This window comes from Zychaea mexicana (assembly GCF_025766255.1).
Source record: "Zychaea mexicana strain RSA 1403 chromosome Unknown BDB00scaffold_121, whole genome shotgun sequence".
NCBI lineage: Eukaryota > Fungi > Mucoromycota > Mucoromycetes > Mucorales > Lichtheimiaceae > Zychaea > Zychaea mexicana.
In genome coordinates this window covers 57144-77594 of record NW_026516784.1, presented here as the reverse complement: position 1 = coordinate 77594, position 20451 = coordinate 57144, and the positions used below count along the sequence as shown (strand labels likewise).

At 43.0% G+C, this 20451-nt stretch overlaps 5 protein-coding genes across 5 annotated transcripts; 2 read left to right on the top strand and 3 right to left on the bottom strand.

The window, feature by feature from the left end:
• Window positions 1-96: 96 nt before the first annotated feature.
• BDB00DRAFT_964390 (guanine deaminase) lies at window positions 97-2145 on the top strand. Its single transcript, XM_053129768.1, has 4 exons — window positions 97-119; window positions 242-609; window positions 698-754; window positions 832-2145. The coding sequence occupies exons 2-4, from the start codon at window positions 436-438 to the stop codon at window positions 1936-1938; spliced, it is 1338 nt and encodes a 445-aa protein (XP_052974224.1). The 5' UTR covers window positions 97-119; window positions 242-435; the 3' UTR covers window positions 1939-2145.
• Window positions 2146-4175: 2030 nt separating this feature from the next.
• BDB00DRAFT_83688 (anaphase-promoting complex subunit 8-like protein) lies at window positions 4176-7350 on the top strand. The gene is made up of 12 exons (XM_053124516.1): window positions 4176-4395; window positions 4485-4719; window positions 4824-4866; window positions 4987-5092; window positions 5174-5306; window positions 5400-5595; window positions 5686-5865; window positions 5969-6133; window positions 6219-6327; window positions 6414-6633; window positions 6734-6850; window positions 6924-7350. The coding sequence occupies exons 1-12, from the start codon at window positions 4274-4276 to the stop codon at window positions 6987-6989; spliced, it is 1692 nt and encodes a 563-aa protein (XP_052974223.1). The 5' UTR covers window positions 4176-4273; the 3' UTR covers window positions 6990-7350.
• Window positions 7351-8696: 1346 nt separating this feature from the next.
• BDB00DRAFT_890072 (uncharacterized protein) lies at window positions 8697-9765 on the bottom strand (the record flags this gene model as incomplete). Its single annotated transcript, XM_053128467.1, has 2 exons — window positions 8697-9321; window positions 9430-9765. 2 exons carry the CDS (start codon window positions 9763-9765, stop codon window positions 9061-9063), a joined length of 597 nt encoding a protein of 198 aa, XP_052974222.1. The 3' UTR covers window positions 8697-9060.
• Window positions 9766-10092: 327 nt separating this feature from the next.
• On the bottom strand, window positions 10093-12888 carry BDB00DRAFT_850823 (uncharacterized protein). Its single transcript, XM_053125466.1, has 6 exons — window positions 12664-12888; window positions 12280-12493; window positions 12111-12173; window positions 11726-12047; window positions 11016-11587; window positions 10093-10921 (listed from the first exon to the last, which is right to left on the bottom strand). Exons 1-6 carry the CDS (start codon window positions 12777-12779, stop codon window positions 10253-10255), a joined length of 1956 nt encoding a protein of 651 aa, XP_052974221.1. The 5' UTR covers window positions 12780-12888; the 3' UTR covers window positions 10093-10252.
• Window positions 12889-13163: 275 nt separating this feature from the next.
• Window positions 13164-17441, bottom strand: BDB00DRAFT_850814 (kinase-like domain-containing protein). The gene is made up of 9 exons (XM_053125465.1): window positions 17008-17441; window positions 16793-16867; window positions 16467-16693; window positions 16192-16397; window positions 15951-16104; window positions 15596-15855; window positions 15254-15496; window positions 14937-15178; window positions 13164-14818 (listed from the first exon to the last, which is right to left on the bottom strand). Exons 1-9 carry the CDS (start codon window positions 17363-17365, stop codon window positions 13392-13394), a joined length of 3192 nt encoding a protein of 1063 aa, XP_052974220.1. The 5' UTR covers window positions 17366-17441; the 3' UTR covers window positions 13164-13391.
• Between the last annotated feature and the right edge of the window lie 3010 nt (window positions 17442-20451).

Genomic DNA, 20451 nt, shown 5'->3' with positions numbered 1-20451 from the left:
TTTAGTTTTAGTAGTGGTTACGTTTGCGTTGAACAAGAAAGAAAGGAAACCCCATATAGCATCACTTTATAACCCGAGCGGATGAATTTCCGTAAAAAATATTAGCTTCTTAGATCATTCTTTGGATGTTTTCACAACCATAACAAACAAAATAGAAAGAGAATCTTTGTTAGTATGTGATGCGCATGCATCGTGGCGTTTCTTTCTCTCTCTCTCTCTCTCTCTCTCTGTGGCCTCTTACAGATTTGTGTGCATTAAGGCAGTATAACCGAAAATAGAGTCTATAATCGATCCGCCACTGGTTATCATTGCCTCTAAAAATACCGTTCAGTCTTTTCAAGACCCTTATAAAAACACATATGAGATCCCCCTTTTTTTATTTCCCTTGTTGTTTCTTTTTTCTTACTTATCATTAACTAATTTGTTTCTTGAGACATGACTTACAACGCATTTTATGGTACCATTGTGCATTCAATCTCGCTGAATCAACTTGACATTGTGTGCAATGGCCTGCTCGTAGTGGACAATGACACGGGCAGCATTGTTACCATGGAGCGTGAAGTGGAAGACGTTGTCAAGGTTCTAGAAAGGCTCGATCGGCCGTACAAGGTTGGTTTTAGCAGATTTTGTTGCGTGGGCAAATATTCTCAAGAAAGGGCCTGATTAATCTATCAAGTAACACTGACGTTCCCCCCAGCTGCATCGACTGACGCCACAGCAATTCCTGTTTCCCGGCTTCGTAGATACACACGCTGTGAGTCTCCTGCTTTTCAGTAGACAGATATGCTGTGCTTGTTGGGATAGCTACTAATTCTGTTAAAAACAATATAGCATGCACCACAATACGTGTTTGCAGGCTCGGGCATGGATCTGCAGCTCCTCGAATGGCTCAACACATACGTGTTCCCTGCGGAATCCTCGTTCAAGTCGCCAGCGGTTGCCAAAGACGCATACAACAAGGTCGTGTCGCGATTCCTACGCAATGGCACTACGACTTGCAGCTGGTTTGCAACAATTCACCTGGATGCCTGTAAATTACTTGTGGACACTATCGAACAATTGGGCCAGCGTGCCTATGTCGGCAAAGTTAACATGGATCAAAACAGCCCTGACTACTACATTGAACCCACAGAAGCCAGTTTGAACGATACCAGAGAATTCATCGAGTACACACAATCGAAAAAGACCATCATCACACCCGTCGTAACACCACGGTTCGCCATCACCTGTTCATCCGCATTAATGCATGGCCTAGGCAAGTTGGCTCAAGAACACGACGTGCCGATTCAGACACACCTCTGTGAAAACCCCAACGAAATCGACTTTACGTGCTCCTTGTTCCCTGAATCAAAAGACTACACCAGTATTTATGCAGATCACGGTCTGCTTGGCGAAAAGAGCTACATGGCCCACTGTGTATACATGACGGATGACGAGATTGATATGCTTGCCAAACACAACACGGGTGTATCACATTGCGCCAATTCCAACTTTTCTTTGCACAGTGGCGTGTGTGATGTGCGCCGCTTCTTGAACAAGGGCATCAAGGTCGGTCTGGGTACGGATGTCGCCGGTGGATTTGCACCATCGATGCTCGATGCAGTTCGGTCGTCGTTCTTTGCTTCCAAGTGCACACTTATGGCCCATCGCGATCGCAAGCAGGATTATGAGCATTTGGGAACGGCTGAGCTCGTGTATTTGGCAACGTTGGGCGGTGCTCGGGTACTCGGTCTTCATGATACCACTGGCAATTTCGTAGTTGGCAAGGCCTTTGATGCATTGGTCGTGGATCTGGATAGCCAAGGCCCTGTGGATCTAATGGGTAACGAGACGCCTCTGCAGATGGTCGAGAAGTTTTTGTTTAATGGGAGCGATCAGTCACTCGCCCATGTCTTTGTGCAAGGTCGCCGAGTTGCCGGATCGATGTCTTCACCGTAGAAATTACAAAGATAGTAATTAATTTTGGTACGCGCACGGGCCATGTGTCGTACGTTATACACATCAAAATCGGATAAATCTTCTTTAGCAATTACATTTATCGACTCTTAGTAGTTAGCCTAACCCATTGATCAAAAATTCTGGAATATGATACACGTGAATTGTGTTAATACACATAATATCATATCAGTGATGCCTTTGTACCTCCTTTGGATAGTACCTTTTGACTGCCTTTGCGTGTTATCTGGCAAACCTTCATCCCAAACACATGTCAAAGTGACTTTTATGCTGTTGATGAAGAGGATTTGCGAGTTTACTATAATATGCCGACAGCAGCAACAGTAACCACACAAACACAAGGCATCTATATATCATACACCAGGATCCCATTCTTTCTTTCCATCATGGTGTTTTTCAAGGAACGTTTTCCACTTTTTTTTTCATATAAGAAAATCCCACAGACAGAGATTGCTCTTTCAGCTTGACGCAAGTATATATAATTTGTCTCGTACAGTTTTTCATTTTTCATAGCTGCTATACCAATACAGTATATCGGCTGCTTATTGCGAACAGGTACGGGTGAAGATGAAGAAGATGGCGAGGATGATGCGTGTGTATGCATGTGTGCAGGGTTGAGCGAGGTAGAAGAGGGGAACGACTGAACGATTATATATGTAGGGAGAGCATGGAACGACACCGCACCATCCATACATATATGCATTCATCAAGTTACACTATTATCAATGGTGAGGATGTCAATATTCTGCTAGGATTACATATATAAATTCGGGAGTATTGACAGGGCGTATCAGAGGATGCTGAGCGGAATCGTTTCGACCGATGTGAGTTTGACTGTGATCTTGAGTCTGCCGCTCACAAAAGCAGTAGAGCAATCAGATGCTTGTGGAGATACAGGTGGCGTGATTGGCGATTATAATGGCGTGTGTTGCATTTTCTTTCTGTCACCACTGAACAGTCGACTTTTGGTCCTGATGGATAAAATATTGCCTTTCATGCCAATATCTCGCTTTTCAATCCCTGGTAGCCTGACAGCATCTTGAACCAGAGTTTTGTTTTACGATGTCGACGTTTGGTCCAATGAATGCCATGTTTTCGATGATACTATCTTCAGGCTGTACAATGGTTTGATGTAAGTCGTTTAGAGCCAGGAATCCTGCTGCGGGATTTTTTGTTGGAGTCAATAATCGCATCTTTCTTCCCATTTCTTATTTTGCTTCGGATGCTTCGGAGGGCATTATTATGAGATGGTAGAAGCTCTTGCTTATCTTTGTCATCGAACTTGAATGAGTCATCTTTGCTACTATCCGTAAATCATTGAAATGGATGGGTGCTCCAAAAAATAGGTCAAATATTGCATGGTTGATGGCATCCAGTTGTTCACATATACTCGGATTAACTGTTGCTGAGAACATATACGCGATGAAACGCACAAGAACACACACACACACACAAACAGAAATCGTTCACAGTTTTCAAAGTCATATTCTTTGAACTTTATGTTTTCTTCCTAAATACTTAATTTATAATATTAAATATCAAGTTAATATAAGTATAAAGAAAAATATAATAATACAAGAAGTAGTAATTACATGGGATAGAACGACATCATGCTTTGATTAAAGAAGTGTTCAAAGGTTCCATCTATTGCCTCGTTTAACATTGCTGTTATCAATCCTTTGTAGACTACTTAAACTAAAATAAGAAATAATCATTACATTAGCAAAAACACAATTTGCTGAAACTGGGAGAGACAATGACTTGAGCATTACTTTCCTCTTCGTTCCTATTTTTTTGTTGTTTATTTTCATTATGATTCATGTCCTGTTGGTCTGTTCTATAATGAGGTTGATGGAGTTAATAAGTAATCATACTGTTGAGATGTATATCAGACATTGAACTACCCTAGCTTAATATCTAAGGAACAGAACTTGTGTCTCGAAACCATACCCGTAGAATTTGCCGTTCTAGGGAACCTTAGCTACTGAGGTCAGGGCGCCAACCATAACGATGTTATTACATATTCATATTATAAGTTAAGGTCAAGAAATGTACCAAGGGCTCCCCCGACTGTATACTGGTAAGCTATACTTATTGCTCCAGTCGTATCATGCGTATTGTATGCTTTGAGGCCAGCATTGTAATTAGAAAGGGCTTCTTGCGAGCCTTCCGACAGGACTTCCGATTACTAGGTAAATAATTTCCACTTATAGGACGGCATTATGGTCAGTCTCTAGGTCAAAACGCGCATATTTAAAAAAAAGTTGGTCCTTTCACCTTTTCCTCCCTCCACCCTTTCCCGTGAAAAGATCAAAGAATGACAGAGATACTACGACCTAGCCGAGAACTCAGTGATAACGACATTGACAGGTTCCGCTCTCAATTAAGACAGGCTATTCTAGTCTGTCGCGAACGGTGCTTGACACTGTCCGCGCAATGGTAAATCAAAAAAGAGGCATTCGAAATATGAATTTTCCTCCTCCTTGTCGTTTGATTTTAACTAATCAAACGTGTCCTCTCTCTCTCAGGGCGACAGAGATTCTTGACGGAATCGCGTCCGAACAACCGCCCGATCTCGCCGAAACAGCACTTGTTTGTACAGATTATGAGTCGTCGTTAAAACCACTTTCGGAAAAGGAGTACAATAAATATCAATATGCGCGTGCGTTATTTCGAATGCAGCAGTATGATAATGTGGCCTTTATCTTGAAAGATTATACACATCCGCGGCTGATGTTTCTACGATTATATGCAAAGTTTCTGGTAAGTAAAAAGGTGAATTGTGGGGGGTTAGGATGTGATCGAGATGGTTATTATCGTGGATCCTTACTGAAGATGGATGTTCTCATGGATGGGTCTGCGTATAGGCTGGCGAAAAGCGTAAAAATGAACGGATACACGATATGTTAGGTAGACATTCATTTATTTTAGCTGGCAATGATGGATAGATAGCACGAGGGGTTTAACAACGTAGTGAACTTGTAAGTATTGGCTTGATGTTTTAAACAATTGGATGCATGTATTATTCAGACGTTTCCGAAAACTCACATGCGAAAAATGCCGAGCTCGATGCTATCTACAAGGAATTAAAGCAGTATCATGACCAAGACAAGTTGGATGCTTTCAATCTCTATTTGTAAGCTTACTGCACTTTTTCGATGTGGCAACATGATCGAACCCTTCTCCTAAAAAAAATTACTACTTTGTATCATGAAAGATACGGAACTGTATTACGGAAGCGCGAGTTCAATGATAAAGCAGCTGTTGCATTACTTTCTTCGCTGAAAAAGTACGAGTACAACTGGTCGGCTTGGATAGAACTGGGTGCACTTGTTACGAGTAGAAAACAGGTTTGATCTTTTTGGCTGGATTCTGGGTTTGCATGAATGTGACAGAGGGGACAAAGAAAAAAATTCTAACCGTGAAAGACTGTGATATAATAGTTTCATGATCTAGAGCAAGTGTTGAACGAACAAATGCCCAATAGTATCATCAAAAGCTTTTTCTTTGCGCGCAGAGCACTAGAGATCAATTTATCACATGAAACATTCTGGAACTTTATGACTCCCCTTCTAAACCATTTCGAGAATAGCATTTTTGTCAAATCACAATTAGCAACAGCATTTTACGATATGTTTGGTAAGAACAATGTTTGTACATACTATGGTTTAGAGAAGGATAACGGAAAAAAAGAAAAACTAAAATGTTTGAGTTTTCCTGTTGGCTTAGATTATAATGAAGCGGAAGCATTATTTGATCAAATACGACAAGAAAATCCATGTCGATTAGAAGACATGGATATATATTCAAATTTGCTGTATCTCCAAGGATCTCGTACGAAACTCAGTGTACTTGCACATCAATGTACGAGAATAGACAAATATCGCCCAGAAACATGCTGTATAGTAGGTAAAGTTATGTACTAAAACAGAAAAAAATGTCGGTTTACTCTATTTCCCTGATACGGGTTTTGTGTATGGGCTATTAATGTTTGTCTTTGATCATATTACAGCCAATTATCACAGTGCAAGAGGCGAACTCCCAGAGTCGGTAGAATATTTTAAGCGCGCATTAGCCTTGAATCCCAACTACCATCTTGCATGGACGCTACTTGGACATGATCATATTGAAATGAAGAACATGCACGCTGCAATTGAATGTTATCGTCGGGCAATTGGTGAGATATATATGGTTTTAGTCTATGTTTTATTGGGTATAATTGGTTTTCCTTCGATAGCCTATGTGATTAACAGATCAAAAAGATCTAAATAGCCGTGATTATCGAGCATGGTATGGTCTTGGCCAAGCATATGAAATTCTCGGTTTGCCATTTTACGCGACGCATTATTACCAGAAAAGTACAGAGTTAAGGTACGCATAGTCGGAATAAAGGGCTGCGAACCCAAACCAACTTGTGTGTAGTTATTTCTACTTTCTGACATTTGGTTATTGATTAGACCAAACGATGCACGCATGTGGGAAGCACTCGGTGATTGCTATGAACTGCTACAGCGAGACCAAGAAGCGATCAAGTGGTATAAACGGGCAGCAGCATGCGATAAAGAAGCAAAGCCGAGGGTTATGATCCAACTGGCACGGACGTATAATAAATTGGGCGAAAGCAGTGCAGCAGCGGAGTATTATCGCCGTGCCTTTGATCGATATGTGGAAGAAGGGGTAAGTTTGGTGTGAAAGGAGGAGATGGGGGAAAAGCAACCAGGGAGTGATATTTTTTTATTGGAAGAAAAAGCTCTCAAACACACATGTGATTATATAGCAAGATACCGAAGAGATCGCAGAGGCAGGATTATTCCTTGCTCGATATTATCTGAATAAATCAGAATGGATGGAAGCAGAAGAGTATGCTAAGGCTGCGTTGGACTATAACTTTCCGGTAAGAATAATGAGTGATGTGCAAAGTTCTTGTATAGAGTACTATCAGCTACTAAATTGATGGTATGATATAGTATTATGAAGACGGAAAATCGGTTCTTGAAGAAATTCAATTCAAAAGGACATACCAGATTTCTTGATATAAAAAAAGAGCATTTCCATCCTACGGCCACAATATACTTTATATTTCTATGCACTTTGTGTATCACAGTATACTCTTTTGCATTTGCAAAGTTAACTCATATCCAGGACATACTAATTCGTAATATACAAATATAGACTCTAAGCTTTCCTTAACTTTTGTTTTGGAAAAAAGACTTGGATTTTAAATTCTGTACATATGTATTCAGTTGTGTAACGATATGGGCCGATCAAGCAAAATGATCTTACCCTTTCAATGTGGTTTATGCCATGTAGGATGATTTGCCTACCATATACTCTGGCCTATTGGGCGTTTATGAGTTCTTTTGTAAAGTACTTGTAGGCTTTGCTCTACGACATGGATTTTGGACAACATGGTTTCCTATGTCAAAACAGCAGACATCCGTCGGTTAGCTTCAACAAGACAAAAGTCGATATTCACTTGTTGGACGCATACCTTGTCGTATCACCAAGTAATTCTATTCTTCATCCATAAGTATCCAATTGTTATACTACGATAGATTTATTGTTAATGCACAATCAAAGCTACATGGCTGTATTTGGCGAAACGAAATAAAACCAGTGGGCCATATGACAAGATCAGAGAATTCTGGAACAGATGACAAATCTGGAGGTGGGTAGGGTTTGGTGAAGCTAATGATCAGCCAAGGTTTGGAATGAGCGTATATATCGTGTGTGTTCTTGTGTGTTTCCATCGCTTATTTAACAATTGTGATTCTTCTTGATTTCTTAGTGGCAGTCAATTCGTATATATGAACAACTGGATTCCATCAACCATGCAATATTCGGTCTTTCTTTGGAGTATCAATGCTTCCGGATAGTAGTAGCCAAAAAAAGACACTGCTGGTAAAGTACTAATAAATTAAATCCGCCCCACTTGGAGTCGAGACTGACTGTACGAAAACTAAGGGCTTCTGTGATCCCATTTATGCTTCCCAAGAAATTTAAAAGATGCGATTGTTGATTCCAGCGAAGAATTCCAATACGAGTTTTTTGGGCTCCAACCGACTTGGATTTGTGCAATCGCGAGATAGTATGATGGCAATCCAAAGAACCAAAGATTGACATTGTAGAAGAAAAGTCTGGGCAGCCTCAAGTTGCTGCTGTCCCAGGGACTGAAAAGCGCGATATTGGCCTGAAAGGCAATGTTTTCATCGATCAGGGCCAAGAGTCAATCCTTCAACGGTGACAGCAAGTTTAAGAATGTAACACACGTCCACGAGCATCTGATTGCTCTACTGTACTGCTTTGGGAACGGTAGACACAACCTCACATCGCTCAAAGAGACTCCTCTCAACGTCTTTTAGTATCTATGATTGTATATATATATATATATATATATATGCAATCCTAGCAAAACTCCAATAATATTTGCCTCCCCATGGATTATGATGCAATTTGATGAATGCATATTATTGTATGGGTTGGTGCATCACCATCTCGTACATGAGATTCTTTATCTCAGACGATCTGTTGTTGTGTGCACCCGGAAATAGACGCATGATCTTGTCACATGCTCTCCCTACGTATACTAGCTTTCAATCTTCGTTTTCCTTTTCTGCGTCGCTCTACACACGTACCATCATGATCATCCCGCCCCTGTTCACAATGTGCAGTCCACAAAATGGCTGTATTAGTATAGCAGTCATGATTAACGAGACAAATTGTACATAATTGCATCAAGCTGAGGATCTTTTTATGTGGGGAAAAAGAAAAAGAGTGGGGAGGGGAAAGTTGGTTGAACGAAATGAAGAAGAAAAAGAATGGGATCCTGGTATAATAATATATAGATGCTTTGTGTTTGTGTGGCTGCCGTAGTGTTGCTGTTGCTGCTGTCGTTGTCAAAGAAGAGTTGATCGTCTGCGCGCATGGAGTGTTGTATATACCGTGTGTGATGTTGGGGGTGGGGTGGGGTGGGGGAAGGGGAGGGTGGGATGTGTATTGTCAGAAAGTGTATGTATCAAGGATACTGGTTATCAACGTGGGAGCCATCCCTGACGAAGATCCTATGTAATATTAACAATACCATCAAAAAGCGAGGGGCGTTTACTACAAAAACGGATGGAAAATAGGGTTCCCAGTAAGAATAACGACAATGCACAATTTATTGTTCCATAAACCTACATAAGGAGACGACTGCTGTTCCACCGGTGAATCCTGTGCGTTCAAACAAGCCTGGATCAAATTCTTGCCCTCCGGTTTGGTTACCAGCGGCTGTAGCTTTGGCGTGGTGAACGTATACACAAGCCCTGTTTCAGACACGACAAGCAATAATACCTGAGTCCCTGTCAATGTGCTCAGCTCATAGGCCTTTGTTTTTTTTCAAGAAGGAGTTAGTTTAAGGAGGCAGTACAACAGCGTAAATAGAGTAACAACAACAACAACAACAACACACACACACATAGGTAGAGAGTACACACTTGCCTTTTTCATGATTCCAGCCTTACGTTTGGAAAAGGTAATGTGCCGACGTGTCTTGTCTGTAATGTATTCAATTTTGATCTTGCGTCGTCCAGCGTGTTTATTCTTGGTAGGCTGTGATGGGGATGGTTTTGAATCTTCGTCTTCATCATCGCCTTGACCATCGTCAAACACAATGTCACCTGTCTGTTGTTGTTGTTGTTGTTGAGCAGCAGCAGCAGCAGCAGCAGCAGCAGCGCCAGGCAGTGCTTCGTTGGGGTGAGCGACACCTGAATTCGCGGCAGTAGACGACGACAATGGTGCGATCACTAGGTTTGCATTGGTGTTGGTCATTCGCTTCTGTCTGTTGCTAACTTTTGCAATGAGTCAAAAAAGGGAAAAGAAAAGAACAAAGTTTCGAGAGACGACCGCATCAAAGAAAATAAAACAAAAAAAAAAAATCAAAGGTCGCGGCTGACGGGGCTGCGATTTTGGTGGGGCGCTTACTCTGTGTGGTGTGAGTGTGGGTGAGAGAGAGAGATGTGTGGAGTGAGCGTGAAAGAAATAGAGAAAGAGGGAGTGGAGCGAGAGGGAGGGAGGGGGGGGAGGGGTGGTGCAGCACCCAAATAGAGCAGCAATTTCATGGTTGTTATTGTTTCAAAATCAACCGTACATGTTGTGTGTGTGTGTGTGTGTGGTGTGTACGTGCTTATTGGGGCAAAAAAGCAATGATTTAAAGGAGCCTTCTTTTATTGCCCTGCTGCCTTTATCTTAACTATGATGCATGAGCCAAGTAGTAAAACGTCTTTTTATTCATTCCTCTTGCTGTTGGTCCTTTGACTCATTCGTTGTTAATAGTAGTTGCCAACTTTGGCTTCTTCCACGCACGACTCTCGTCGTCGTCGTCGTTGTCGTCGTCGTCCAACTGTGTTAGCTGTGGCGGCGGGTGGGACATTGCAGCACTAGCAGCAGTGGGGACAAAGTGTGCGTTATTTACAAAGACCTGCCACCGATGGCTTGAGCTATCTTGCGGTGCTTGATGATGATGCGGATGTTGTAGCTGATGATGATGATGAGTATGATGATGATTATGTGCTTGTTGTTGTTGTTGATGTTCCAGTGGTTGTATTGCGTCAGTTTGCATTGAGTCGAGAAAAGACGAGGTTGATATTATTACAGGTGGAGTGGCAATCATGGGCTGTTTGCCCTTGCCATGACTGTCATCCGCAGCAGCAGCAGCAGCTTCAATGGCATGCGGTGTGCCTTCAAGCGCACTGCCGTAGTAGCCTTGGCGAACCGCCTTGAGATGGGCGCAATAGCGTTCCAACAGCTTGCGCAGCGTCCGCTGATCCAATGGTTTGGGTAGTACATCGGTCATGCCGCTCAAAATGTACTCCTGGACATCGCGATCCGTCGTGTTGGATGTCATGGAAATGATAGGGGTCCACGTATCATATTGCCGAATGTTCCGTGTGGCCGAAATGCCATCCAATTTGGGCATCATGATATCCTACATGTGTTTATTGGTTGGGGTGAGCAAAGCCACACAACATCCCCATCGTGAGGTTTTCTCATCCATGTAGACTCTATCAAAAAAGGCATACCATCAAGACAATGTCGTAGGATCCGGATCCGAGCTTTGTGATTGCCTCCAGACCATCGGCAGCAACGTCAATGGTGCAGCCTGCTACCTGCAGCAGTTTGGTGGAGAGGCGGCGAAAGATCAGATCGTCATCGACCAGCAGCACGCGAGGGGGTATTGACCAGCCCGGGAGGATATTGGATTTCCTTCGCAGCGAGGGAGACATGGCGACTTTCAAGGGCATTGGCTGAGGAATCGACGGTGTTGGGCATGAGAGGTATGGGTTATTACTATTAGTGCTGCTGCTGCTGCTGCTGCTGCTTGCGTTGTTCTGAACTGCAAAAGTAAAAGGGGCAGGGGCCATCGACGGAATGGTAGTGGCAGTACTGCTTGATGATGATGGTAATGCTGCTGTAGTAGTAATAGCAGTTGTTGTTGTTGTTGCTTGCGGTGGTGCCATTGCTGCAGTGTCGTGTTGCACGTGCTCCACGAGCTTTGATATCCGGTTCATTTGATCGCTATTCGCTTGTGACACTTTGTTATACGTTTGTAACAGCTTTTGCATGTCGGGTGGCGGACTCTCGCTGCTGTTCTCTGTTTATATCCACATTTCAATTACTATTTTTATTACTGATGTTCCACCACACTTGACTGACAAAAGAAAACGCCTCTCCTTCTCCCCCCCCCCTCTCTCTCTCTTTCTCTCTCTCTCCCGCGTTTGCGCTTTCGTACCATTAAAAGTCGCCATTAAATGCTGCATGATATCGCGCATTAATGTTTCCTGAGCAGCCATGTTGCTTCGGAATTTCTCAACCGCATCGACCACTGCATTGTACTTTAAGTCGCATGCTTGCATGTGAGCACCCATTTTGGTCTGGCTATGCTGGAGTTGCTGGATCTGTTCTTGAAGTTTGACGGCGATTTCCTTGAGTTCGTGCTTCGTGCAGGACGATGGCGACGACCCGCGGTTGTTGTTGTCAGATGCATCCGATGCTCCTTCGCTACCAGCCGCGCGTGGTGCAGCTGCTGCTGCTGCTTTGCCTGTTGCTTTTCTCTAGGGGACATTGAGAAAAACAAACAATACTCGGCACGATCAGGATGTTCTAGGCTACTTTACCTTGATGCCCTCCAGGAGGTCTTTTCGGTTGTACTTGAAATTGGGATGTTGGAATTCCCAGGCCTGTTTTGTAGAGCTATCTTTGTAAGTAAAAGGTTGACAACACGAAAGCGAGTGGAGAATGTCTGTCCACGAGTCGAGCACCCCGTTTGAAGCCGTAGATTTTTACCTGGTCACCGTACACACGACGACGTCGATCATCAGGGTTCCGTACTTTGTGAAAGTCGTACTTGTTGAGCTGACGGACAAAGCTGGAAAAGTTGGAATGCTTAAAGTGATTCGGTAAGATCACTTTGGCGAACTCGCTTGGATCCTTGACAACGAACGTATCTCCCTTTGCACTCCACGAAAAGATGTGAGGATATATGCATTCTTCCAGCATGCTATGTTGTTGTTGTTGTATACAGGCACATTTAGTTTAGTTTACTTTTTATATTATTCTTACTCAGTTACTTGGAGTTGTCCAAAACAGGGTCTTTTTTTTTCTTTTGGGGGGAGGGAGGGTGTATTGCCACGATTCGACACGGCTGAAGATTGGGGCAAATTGTCTTACCAAAACAATTTCTTGACAAAATCCGGAATGCCGGTACCTCCTTGCTGCTGATTCCCTTTCTTCGTCGCTACTGGTTTGGCAGTAGGCGAAGGATCGGCTAATGTGGGATCTAGCATAATCAAGTAGAATGATTAAGGAAAGAAAGAAAGAGAGAGAGAGATAGAGAGGAACGTTCAAGAGAAAGGAAGAGAGGCGGTCAGTTTGGTATACTGAAAGGAAGAGAGAGAGAGAGAGGGAGAGGGAGAGAGAGAGAGGATGGAGGGACCAGGCTACAGGTAATGGAACACACAGCGTCTCTCTCTCGGATCGACCATTCATATTATCTGTTACTGCAAATAAAAAGGCCGCTCTTTTTTTTTTTTTTGGCTGGTGATATAAAAATAGGGATTATTTTTAAAATCGGGGCTTACCAATCCAAGCACACCCGTATTAACCTGGTCTGGTTTAGCGCACGTTTGACATCTTTCACCTACGTTGCCTTGTCAACGGTAACCACGGCCCCCCCACTGGCTCTCTTTGTCTCCCTCTTGGCCCTGCCCTGCCCTGCCCAGCCCAGCGATCTAGCAGCAGCAGCAGCAGCAGCAGCGTCATCATGAAAAGCACGATCCACAAAGGAGCAATAAACCATGTGCTATACAAATAGTAATAAAGATAATTTACAAGTTCTTTTGGCATCCCGCAACTCTTTTTCATTGGATTCGTGTAACGTAGATCTCTTTTTTTTTTTTTCAAGAGCCCTTTTTCTTTTGCTTCTTGTCCCGCATCATCAACAGCCCCCCTGCTGCTTCTCCAGCATGTCTTGCTGCCATTCTGCTTTTGCTCGGCGTGATGTCACTTGTGTCACTGTTGTCCCGGCTTCCAGTGCTGTCAACGCTATTCAACTTGACCCGACTCGCGTTGTCGTGCTGATAGAGTCCACTGAGCAGAGTCGTCGCTGTTCCTGCTCCTCCTGTCGCTCTCACAGTGCCAGTCGTCGTCGATCCATAGTTATAGTGGATTTCATCCGGCATCCGAAATGAATCATGCGAGCCACAACGAAGTTTGACATACGGTGCAATCTTGACCCGTCTCGATATATCCGGTTCGCTGTGATTGCTCTTTTTGTTGCCATTACTATGATTATTACTACTACTATTATCATTGTTATTGCTGTTATTGGTATACTTAATATTACTGTAGTCATAGTTGTTGTTGTTGTTGTTGTTGTTGTTGTTAACAGCATCAGTGGTGACTGTAGCTGTAGTGGTCAGAATCGGTGGTGAGGTCAGGCAGACTGCGCCTGCAGGTGAGCCATCATGTTTGTAGTGCATCCGCAAGGTTTCGATGACAGGATTACTAACAGCAGCAAAGCTACTGTGACCATGTGTGGACGAGGATGCTGATGCTGATAGTGTTGTTGCGGCTGTGGTAGCCTCTGGCATGATAATGATGTTGCGCTTGTTGTGACCGCCATCCCCTCCACCGAGTGTATTTGCCATCCGATTGCCGTTTACTGGATACAGCTGGGATTTTTTTCCGTTCAACAAGATAGGCGTTGGGCCTGGTTGTTGGGCATTTCCAGTAGTGATAGTAGCAGATGCTGGTGCGGCCTTAGGATCCTGCCGCTGTGGTGAGGTAGCAACTCGTGCTAGTACCTTTCCTTTGACAGGCGCTGGTGCAAATACTGGTGGTTGTGCTGGCGTTGTTACTGAGGTAACGGGTATCTTAGTTGTCGTTGCTATTGGCTGCTTTTCCGGCAGCTCTTGCTGCATCTGATGAGGTCGTTGCTGTTGCTGGCTTTGTTGCTCTGCTATTGCTGCTGTTACACGCGGAAGTATACCTTCGTTCGTCTTTATAGTGGTATTGGAGTGAGTAACAGCTTCAGTAGTGGTGGTGGTGGTGGCAGTGATATCCCCCTTTAGAGCATCTTCTGCAACTGCCTTCAGGGTTGTAAATTTTGCTGCTGTACAATTGTTGCCATTCTTGTCACCACTGCTGCTGGCACTATCTGTACTAGTATTCCTGCTTAACTCTTTGACGGGAACATAAGGACCCGTATAAGGCTCCCCGGTTATAAACGGATGCTCTCGTGCTTGTTTTGGTGTCCACCGAATTTCTGGATCAACCGTAAGTAATCCCTTTAGGAAATCAGCCAGGGACCGACGTAGTTTAATCTCTGTCATAAACAAGAATATAGATAAATCTCTTTTGTAGCTACGTACTTCCCGTCTACATGGACCTCAAGCACACAACAAGACATGGTGTATCACAAAATATATATAAGAGACACAAACCTTGATCTCTATCGTCATCTGCATAAGACAAAGATGGATTCGGGTAGTTGAGTATGAGATCGGTCAGCCCCATCTCCGGCAGATATTGTCTTGAGGGCACACTGACGATATTTTTTTCACGACTGTACTGGTCCTGACTCTTCATTCGATATATCGTAGGTCTGTCTTGATCGTTTACCGTTTTTTGATTGAAAAAATGCTTCGTTTTAGAGCCTCGTTGCAACATATCCGGCGGTGGCGATCTTAATTAGAAAATTTAAAAATTATTGTAAGCATTTTTCCTTTTTCTGGTGTCACAAATAATTATTTAATTTTACCCCAGCATATCAATAATCCTTCGAAGTTGATTGTGTTCAGAACTGCCAGGAAATAAAGGCACTCCAAGAAACATTTCAGCAATCACACATCCGGCAGACCACATATCAATAGGATAACTGTACGGTAACCCGAGAATGACTTCAGGTGATCGATAAAATCGGGACTGGATATAAAGGTATTTCTTGCCCGCTTCATGACACGCTGCACCAAAATCCACCACCTTGATCTCGGATGAATCCACGCTATCAAACACATATTTCTGATGAGCATCTTTTGTACTCACCAACCCCATCAGCAGCAGCTCTATATTACTCCCAGCAAAATTCCATTCTATGCTTTACCTCTTCAATAAAATATTCTCAGGTTTGAGATCACAGTGAATGAACTTTGCTTCTCTTAGTAGCCCCAATGTTTCAATGATTCGTATGCTGAACGAGCGCACAAGATGGAGAGGCATCCCCATGAGTTTGTTTTGTATCAACAGATCGTATAAACTGAACGAAAGCAGCTCGGACACAATGCAAAGATGGTTCTTGTGATCAAAGGTGTCGTGAAGCTTCAATATATACTCGCGATCCCGAGGCTGGAGTTTTCGATGTAACTAGAGTGGATGATATAGAACCGCCATCACATCAAAATAAGCAAAAAGAAAAGCCTGGCTCTTTGTTCACTTGCGTGAAATATAGTATTTCTTGCCTGCTTCAAAATCCCAGCCTCCAAGTCACTTTGGAGCCTATACTCTCGCTTATTCTTGATAATCTTTACAGAGACAAACTCATGTGTCGACAGATGCTCGCACTTGACCACCTGGCCAAACGTACCGCTTCCCAACAAATCGATGACTCTATACCTAATAACAATAATTATGGCAGATTTTATCAAAACATGGAAAAAAAAAAAGAGAAAGTTATGAGAACGAGAAGTCGGTACCACCTACTGATCATTTCCTGGAGCGCCCAAGACATCATGAACTCGAATGATATAGTCGCTGTTTTCATTGTCGAAACCGTCATTTTTGGCAGGCTTTGATGGACGTGTAAGGACGCGACGCGGATCGGATCGTCCGGTATATCCGAATTCAGGGTCAATGATTTCATACGTCTTCTTGAGATTCACTGTTAAGCAGTACAATGGTCCCTTTCTCTATATTGAGAGAGAAAAAAAATAGATTGGCTTGCTGTTGCTGCTACTTTTTGACAAGTCCATCTGTACCTTTCTGCGTATGCTGTTGACCGTTACCGTAGCAACGCTGCCACTGCTGCTGCTCATGCTATTGGCACGCACAAACGGTCGAAATCCCTTTGGTCTCTCCACCTTGACCGTTTCAGGCTCCTGACGCAGTAGTATATCAGGCGTTCCATCATCAATATATGGAAATTCGATGTTCTCTACAAGTTCTATCGAGGATGAACACGATATATCTGACGACAGGGTTGATTCTTATTTTGTCGGGTATGAAGAGGTGGAGATTAAGCTTTGGTAGTTTTTTAAGCCCTTCACTCTCCTTTCCCACACTTTAATTCTAATTATTTTGTTACCTGGCGTGACCATCACTGGCGTTCTTTTGTTTGGTTCGTCTTTCAACGCAATCGCTTCTTTGCCATTGCTGGGATCTGCAAATAAATCATTCTCAATCCCACTGTTCCGTTCCATAGAGAGCATGCATACGAAAGCTATGCCAATGTACTTTTGCCGCTACACACCAAACTTCACCCAACCTCACATCGCTTCTAAACCAGAGCCAAGCACTTACTTTTTCTTTCTTCTTCTTCTCCTCCTCCTTCTCGATCGCGAGAGTGATTACTACTACTTTCTTGACCGTGGGTCACTGTTGTTATGGGTGGCTGTTTTTGTTGGAGCTCGGTTGTGTGACGTCGAGTTGCACTGTATGTGGATGATACTATCTTGTTGCCACTGCTAAGGCTGTTGTCGACGACCGGTGGTTGTTGCTGTCCAGACTGTGATAGAGAAGAGAGCCGCTCGCGTGAAGTCAACGCAGGAGTGTAGTACTCGGATCGATCGATTTCAGTCGGTGGTGCTGAAACACCTGGTACATGATCATTTGCTGCAGGCTGGTCTTTAGAGTGAGAATGCGTTTTGCGATTGTTCATTTTGTTGTTTGTGCTAACATTATCGCTCTTTCTCTTTTGAGGAAGAGGAAAAAGAGGAAGCAAAGTGGTAGAAAAGAGGAAAGAGATCTGTCCTTCCATAATCACCTACTTTCTCGAAATCGGGTACCTCACATGACTGATCATCCGTGCGGGGCTCTTTTGCCCATTTTGAGATCCAAGCCGTCTTCTGTGTGTCTTGCTGGATATATCGTGGAATAATACAAGTAGCTGGGTAATAAGTGGATACTACGTATCATCACCTATGAGAATATCAGATCATGACCATCACACTTGATCTTTGTTACATTGGTCTAGCAATATACTCATGACTCAAAGAATGCATTCTTTGTATGAACATCATGGCTGCATCTGAAAATTCTTGGCTGTAAGGTGTGAACAAAAATGGGGACAAGAAAAGACTGCGCGAAGGCAAAGATGACCGGGGGTTGATGGCCACCAGTATATGTTGTACATAGTCAACGTTAGGCAAGTGTCAGGATTGATTCAAGCAAGTTATTTTCTGAACGTCGACAAGTCTTGTGCCAGGCGAAAGGCATTCTGGACGACATTGCAAATTGCGAAAATTTACACATCTGAGCGCGACAAAAGACATCATCACCTTTCCCTTCCAAGCTTCTAAGGAGCGGAAGGGTGAGGTGATGATCATCACTATTGCAGTACCAGGAGTTTATACGGTACAGTATATACAGTATGGGCTCGATAATGATCTCCAATGACGCTGGCAATTAGATCGTTGGAGAAAAAGGTATTACCAAGGCTCATGTACTTGGAGGTATGTACAGTAAGTGAAGGGCAACCATCAATCTGCAGTTGCTAAAAGTAGCCTCACTATGACATGCCTTGAGGAATGACTGTACTCAAGAAAAGTGTTGAAAGACACGAGAACGTATTTACAAATGCCATCAGCATACGATGGTTAAACACAAGGAAGCAATTGACAGTATGATGGATTTAATATTATTGTAGTCTTGTACGATAGCATACAGTCCTTGATGATCGGACGTGGTGCTCTTTGCCTCTAGATATATAGATATTTCTTATTGCTGTCTGTTCTTTATCTTTATCTTTCTTGTTCTTTGCTTTTGCTTTAGAAAGCGCTAACTACCAACTGTTGGTTTCGGTGCATTAAAGTTTGTTTTGTTATATTATATTCAAAAATCTCGTTTAACGTCTAATATATCACTAATACGCAAGGAAAACTCCATCATGTGTTCGGTCGCTAAATACAGCAGGAACATTAAGAAAAAGTTTGCGTGGATGCTAGGTTATCATACTGATCCCACAGAGAATGTGCTTGATTTTCGTTGACTGCAAGGGGAACAGCTAAAACAAACCTTAAAATCGCGAACCTTCTTTTTGTTCAAATAGGGTAGCTGTATTTGATGAGCAATGATAATCTTTTCTGTTATTAGAGCAAACTATGCCAAGTTCTTACTTTGATACAAAACGTAATATGAACCCTGTTGGAAAGGGGCGTCTTGTATCTTTGCCGCATCCGAGGCGCACATAGCAGTTGTATCATAAACAACAAAACTGTATTTGTAAAAACCAATTGCATATGAAGCAGAAATATTTATCACAAAGATGGACAAGTGCTGCCGGTGATGATGTGCATCTTCTATTAAAAATAAGTTGGTACTTAGATAATCTAAAAGATAATCAACCCAATTGGGAAATCGTTGCCATTTTAAGCATAACTTTTGAAGGGTCCGCTCTCTTTGTCGCGTTACTGTCACGTTCAAACTTAAAAATTTGTTGTCAATCTCCAATTATTTTGCTAAGCTATGAGTTCTCAAGGAGATCATCAGGAAGAGGTGTGTTGCGTTGTGTTACCCGCCATTTACCAAGACGAGCAAAAATCTCGGGCATAATTGGCTTCACCTGCAGATCGCAAAAACGTTCGTCGTATAAGTACTAATTCACTTCTGTAAAACCAGACGGAAATGCCCATTCGAACTTGCATTTGCGGGTCTACCACCCATTCTCGAAGAAGTTTCCACGGTTGTCCGCTGAATGAGCGTAATGTTCGACGCAGAATTGAGGAAAATGATGATAATAACGTACTGTCTTTTTGAAAATGATGTATAATTGCTTTAGCTTCAGCTGCTTTTTGTGTACTTATGAGCTATACCTTTTGTGTGGTTGCCAAACACTTTTCGTTTAGAATATTGACCCTATCCGCTGTTCTGGGTGTGGCTCTACTACCCATAATAACCCTTCTGATTCTGAATGTCCAGATAGTCTTGATAACATGGTGGAAGGTATACTTATTATTATACCTGTCCATGTTTTTTAGATCTACTATTAATACTAGACATATTTAGAAACTTTGGAAACGTTTGATGACGACATTTTAACTGTCACTACAACTGCAGAGGAGACAATGTCAGATGATATACTTGAGCATGACAATGCTGATGACGGCGTGGTAAATCTTCCAACAGCTTTTGAAGTTCCTCCTGTTCCTGCACGCCGATGTGCCAGCTGCGGATCGCCGGACCATAGACGTTCTTCGCACGCTAATTGCCCGTTCAATTCACGCAATGTCACCTCTGGACATGGTGCCCAATACCAGATTGCATGCAGGGTGCCTTTTGTACCTCAAAATGTATTTGGCTCCAATATTTGCTTCACGCCTAACAACAACTACTATCGTCGTCATATCTTCGAGTCTATGAATGTCGAATGCTCTTTTTGTCACGCTAAAATGTGGATTGATGAGCGCTTAGTTGCATCGTCTGTATCCAACCCTCGCTTTGGTATTTGCTGTACTTCTGGCAAGATACGCTTACCCCTCCCTCGCGCACCACCACAAGAGCTGTTATCACTTATCACTAATCACGATTCATCCGACCCTATTGCCACCAATTTCCACACCAATATCCGAGCCTATAACAGCATGTTTGCTTTCGCATCCATTCGCGCCAATCACGATCCCAACTTGGCGAGTGGACGAAATGGTGTTTCAACTTTTCGGATCAATGGCACCATGTATCACTGTCTCGGGCCACTTAGAGCCGACAATCCAACACGCGCTAATTTCGCTCAAATTTACTTTTGCGATA

Excerpts from the sequence above, each read along its gene's own strand:
- BDB00DRAFT_83688 (XM_053124516.1), top strand. The coding sequence starts at position 4,274 with ATGACAGAGATACTACGACCTAGCCGAGAACTCAGTGATAACGACATT. Across the intron at positions 4,396-4,484 it reads TTGACACTGTCCGCGCAATG|GGCGACAGAGATTCTTGACG; the intron begins GTAAATCAAAAA and ends TCTCTCTCTCAG. Across the intron at positions 5,307-5,399 it reads TTGTTACGAGTAGAAAACAG|TTTCATGATCTAGAGCAAGT; the intron begins GTTTGATCTTTT and ends GTGATATAATAG.
- BDB00DRAFT_964390 (XM_053129768.1), top strand. The coding sequence starts at position 436 with ATGACTTACAACGCATTTTATGGTACCATTGTGCATTCAATCTCGCTG. Across the intron at positions 610-697 it reads GGCTCGATCGGCCGTACAAG|CTGCATCGACTGACGCCACA; the intron begins GTTGGTTTTAGC and ends CGTTCCCCCCAG. Across the intron at positions 755-831 it reads GCTTCGTAGATACACACGCT|CATGCACCACAATACGTGTT; the intron begins GTGAGTCTCCTG and ends AAAACAATATAG.
- BDB00DRAFT_850823 (XM_053125466.1), bottom strand. The coding sequence starts at position 12,779 with ATGCTAGATCCCACATTAGCCGATCCTTCGCCTACTGCCAAACCAGTA. Across the intron at positions 12,494-12,663 it reads TTTGTCAAGAAATTGTTTTG|CATGCTGGAAGAATGCATAT; the intron begins GTAAGACAATTT and ends ACAACAACATAG. Across the intron at positions 12,174-12,279 it reads GTCGTGTGTACGGTGACCAG|GCCTGGGAATTCCAACATCC; the intron begins GTAAAAATCTAC and ends TCTACAAAACAG.
- BDB00DRAFT_850814 (XM_053125465.1), bottom strand. The coding sequence starts at position 17,365 with ATGAACAATCGCAAAACGCATTCTCACTCTAAAGACCAGCCTGCAGCA. Across the intron at positions 16,868-17,007 it reads AGAAGAAGAAGAAAGAAAAA|ATCCCAGCAATGGCAAAGAA; the intron begins GTAAGTGCTTGG and ends ATTTATTTGCAG. Across the intron at positions 15,856-15,950 it reads AGGCTGGGATTTTGAAGCAG|TTACATCGAAAACTCCAGCC; the intron begins GCAAGAAATACT and ends CATCCACTCTAG.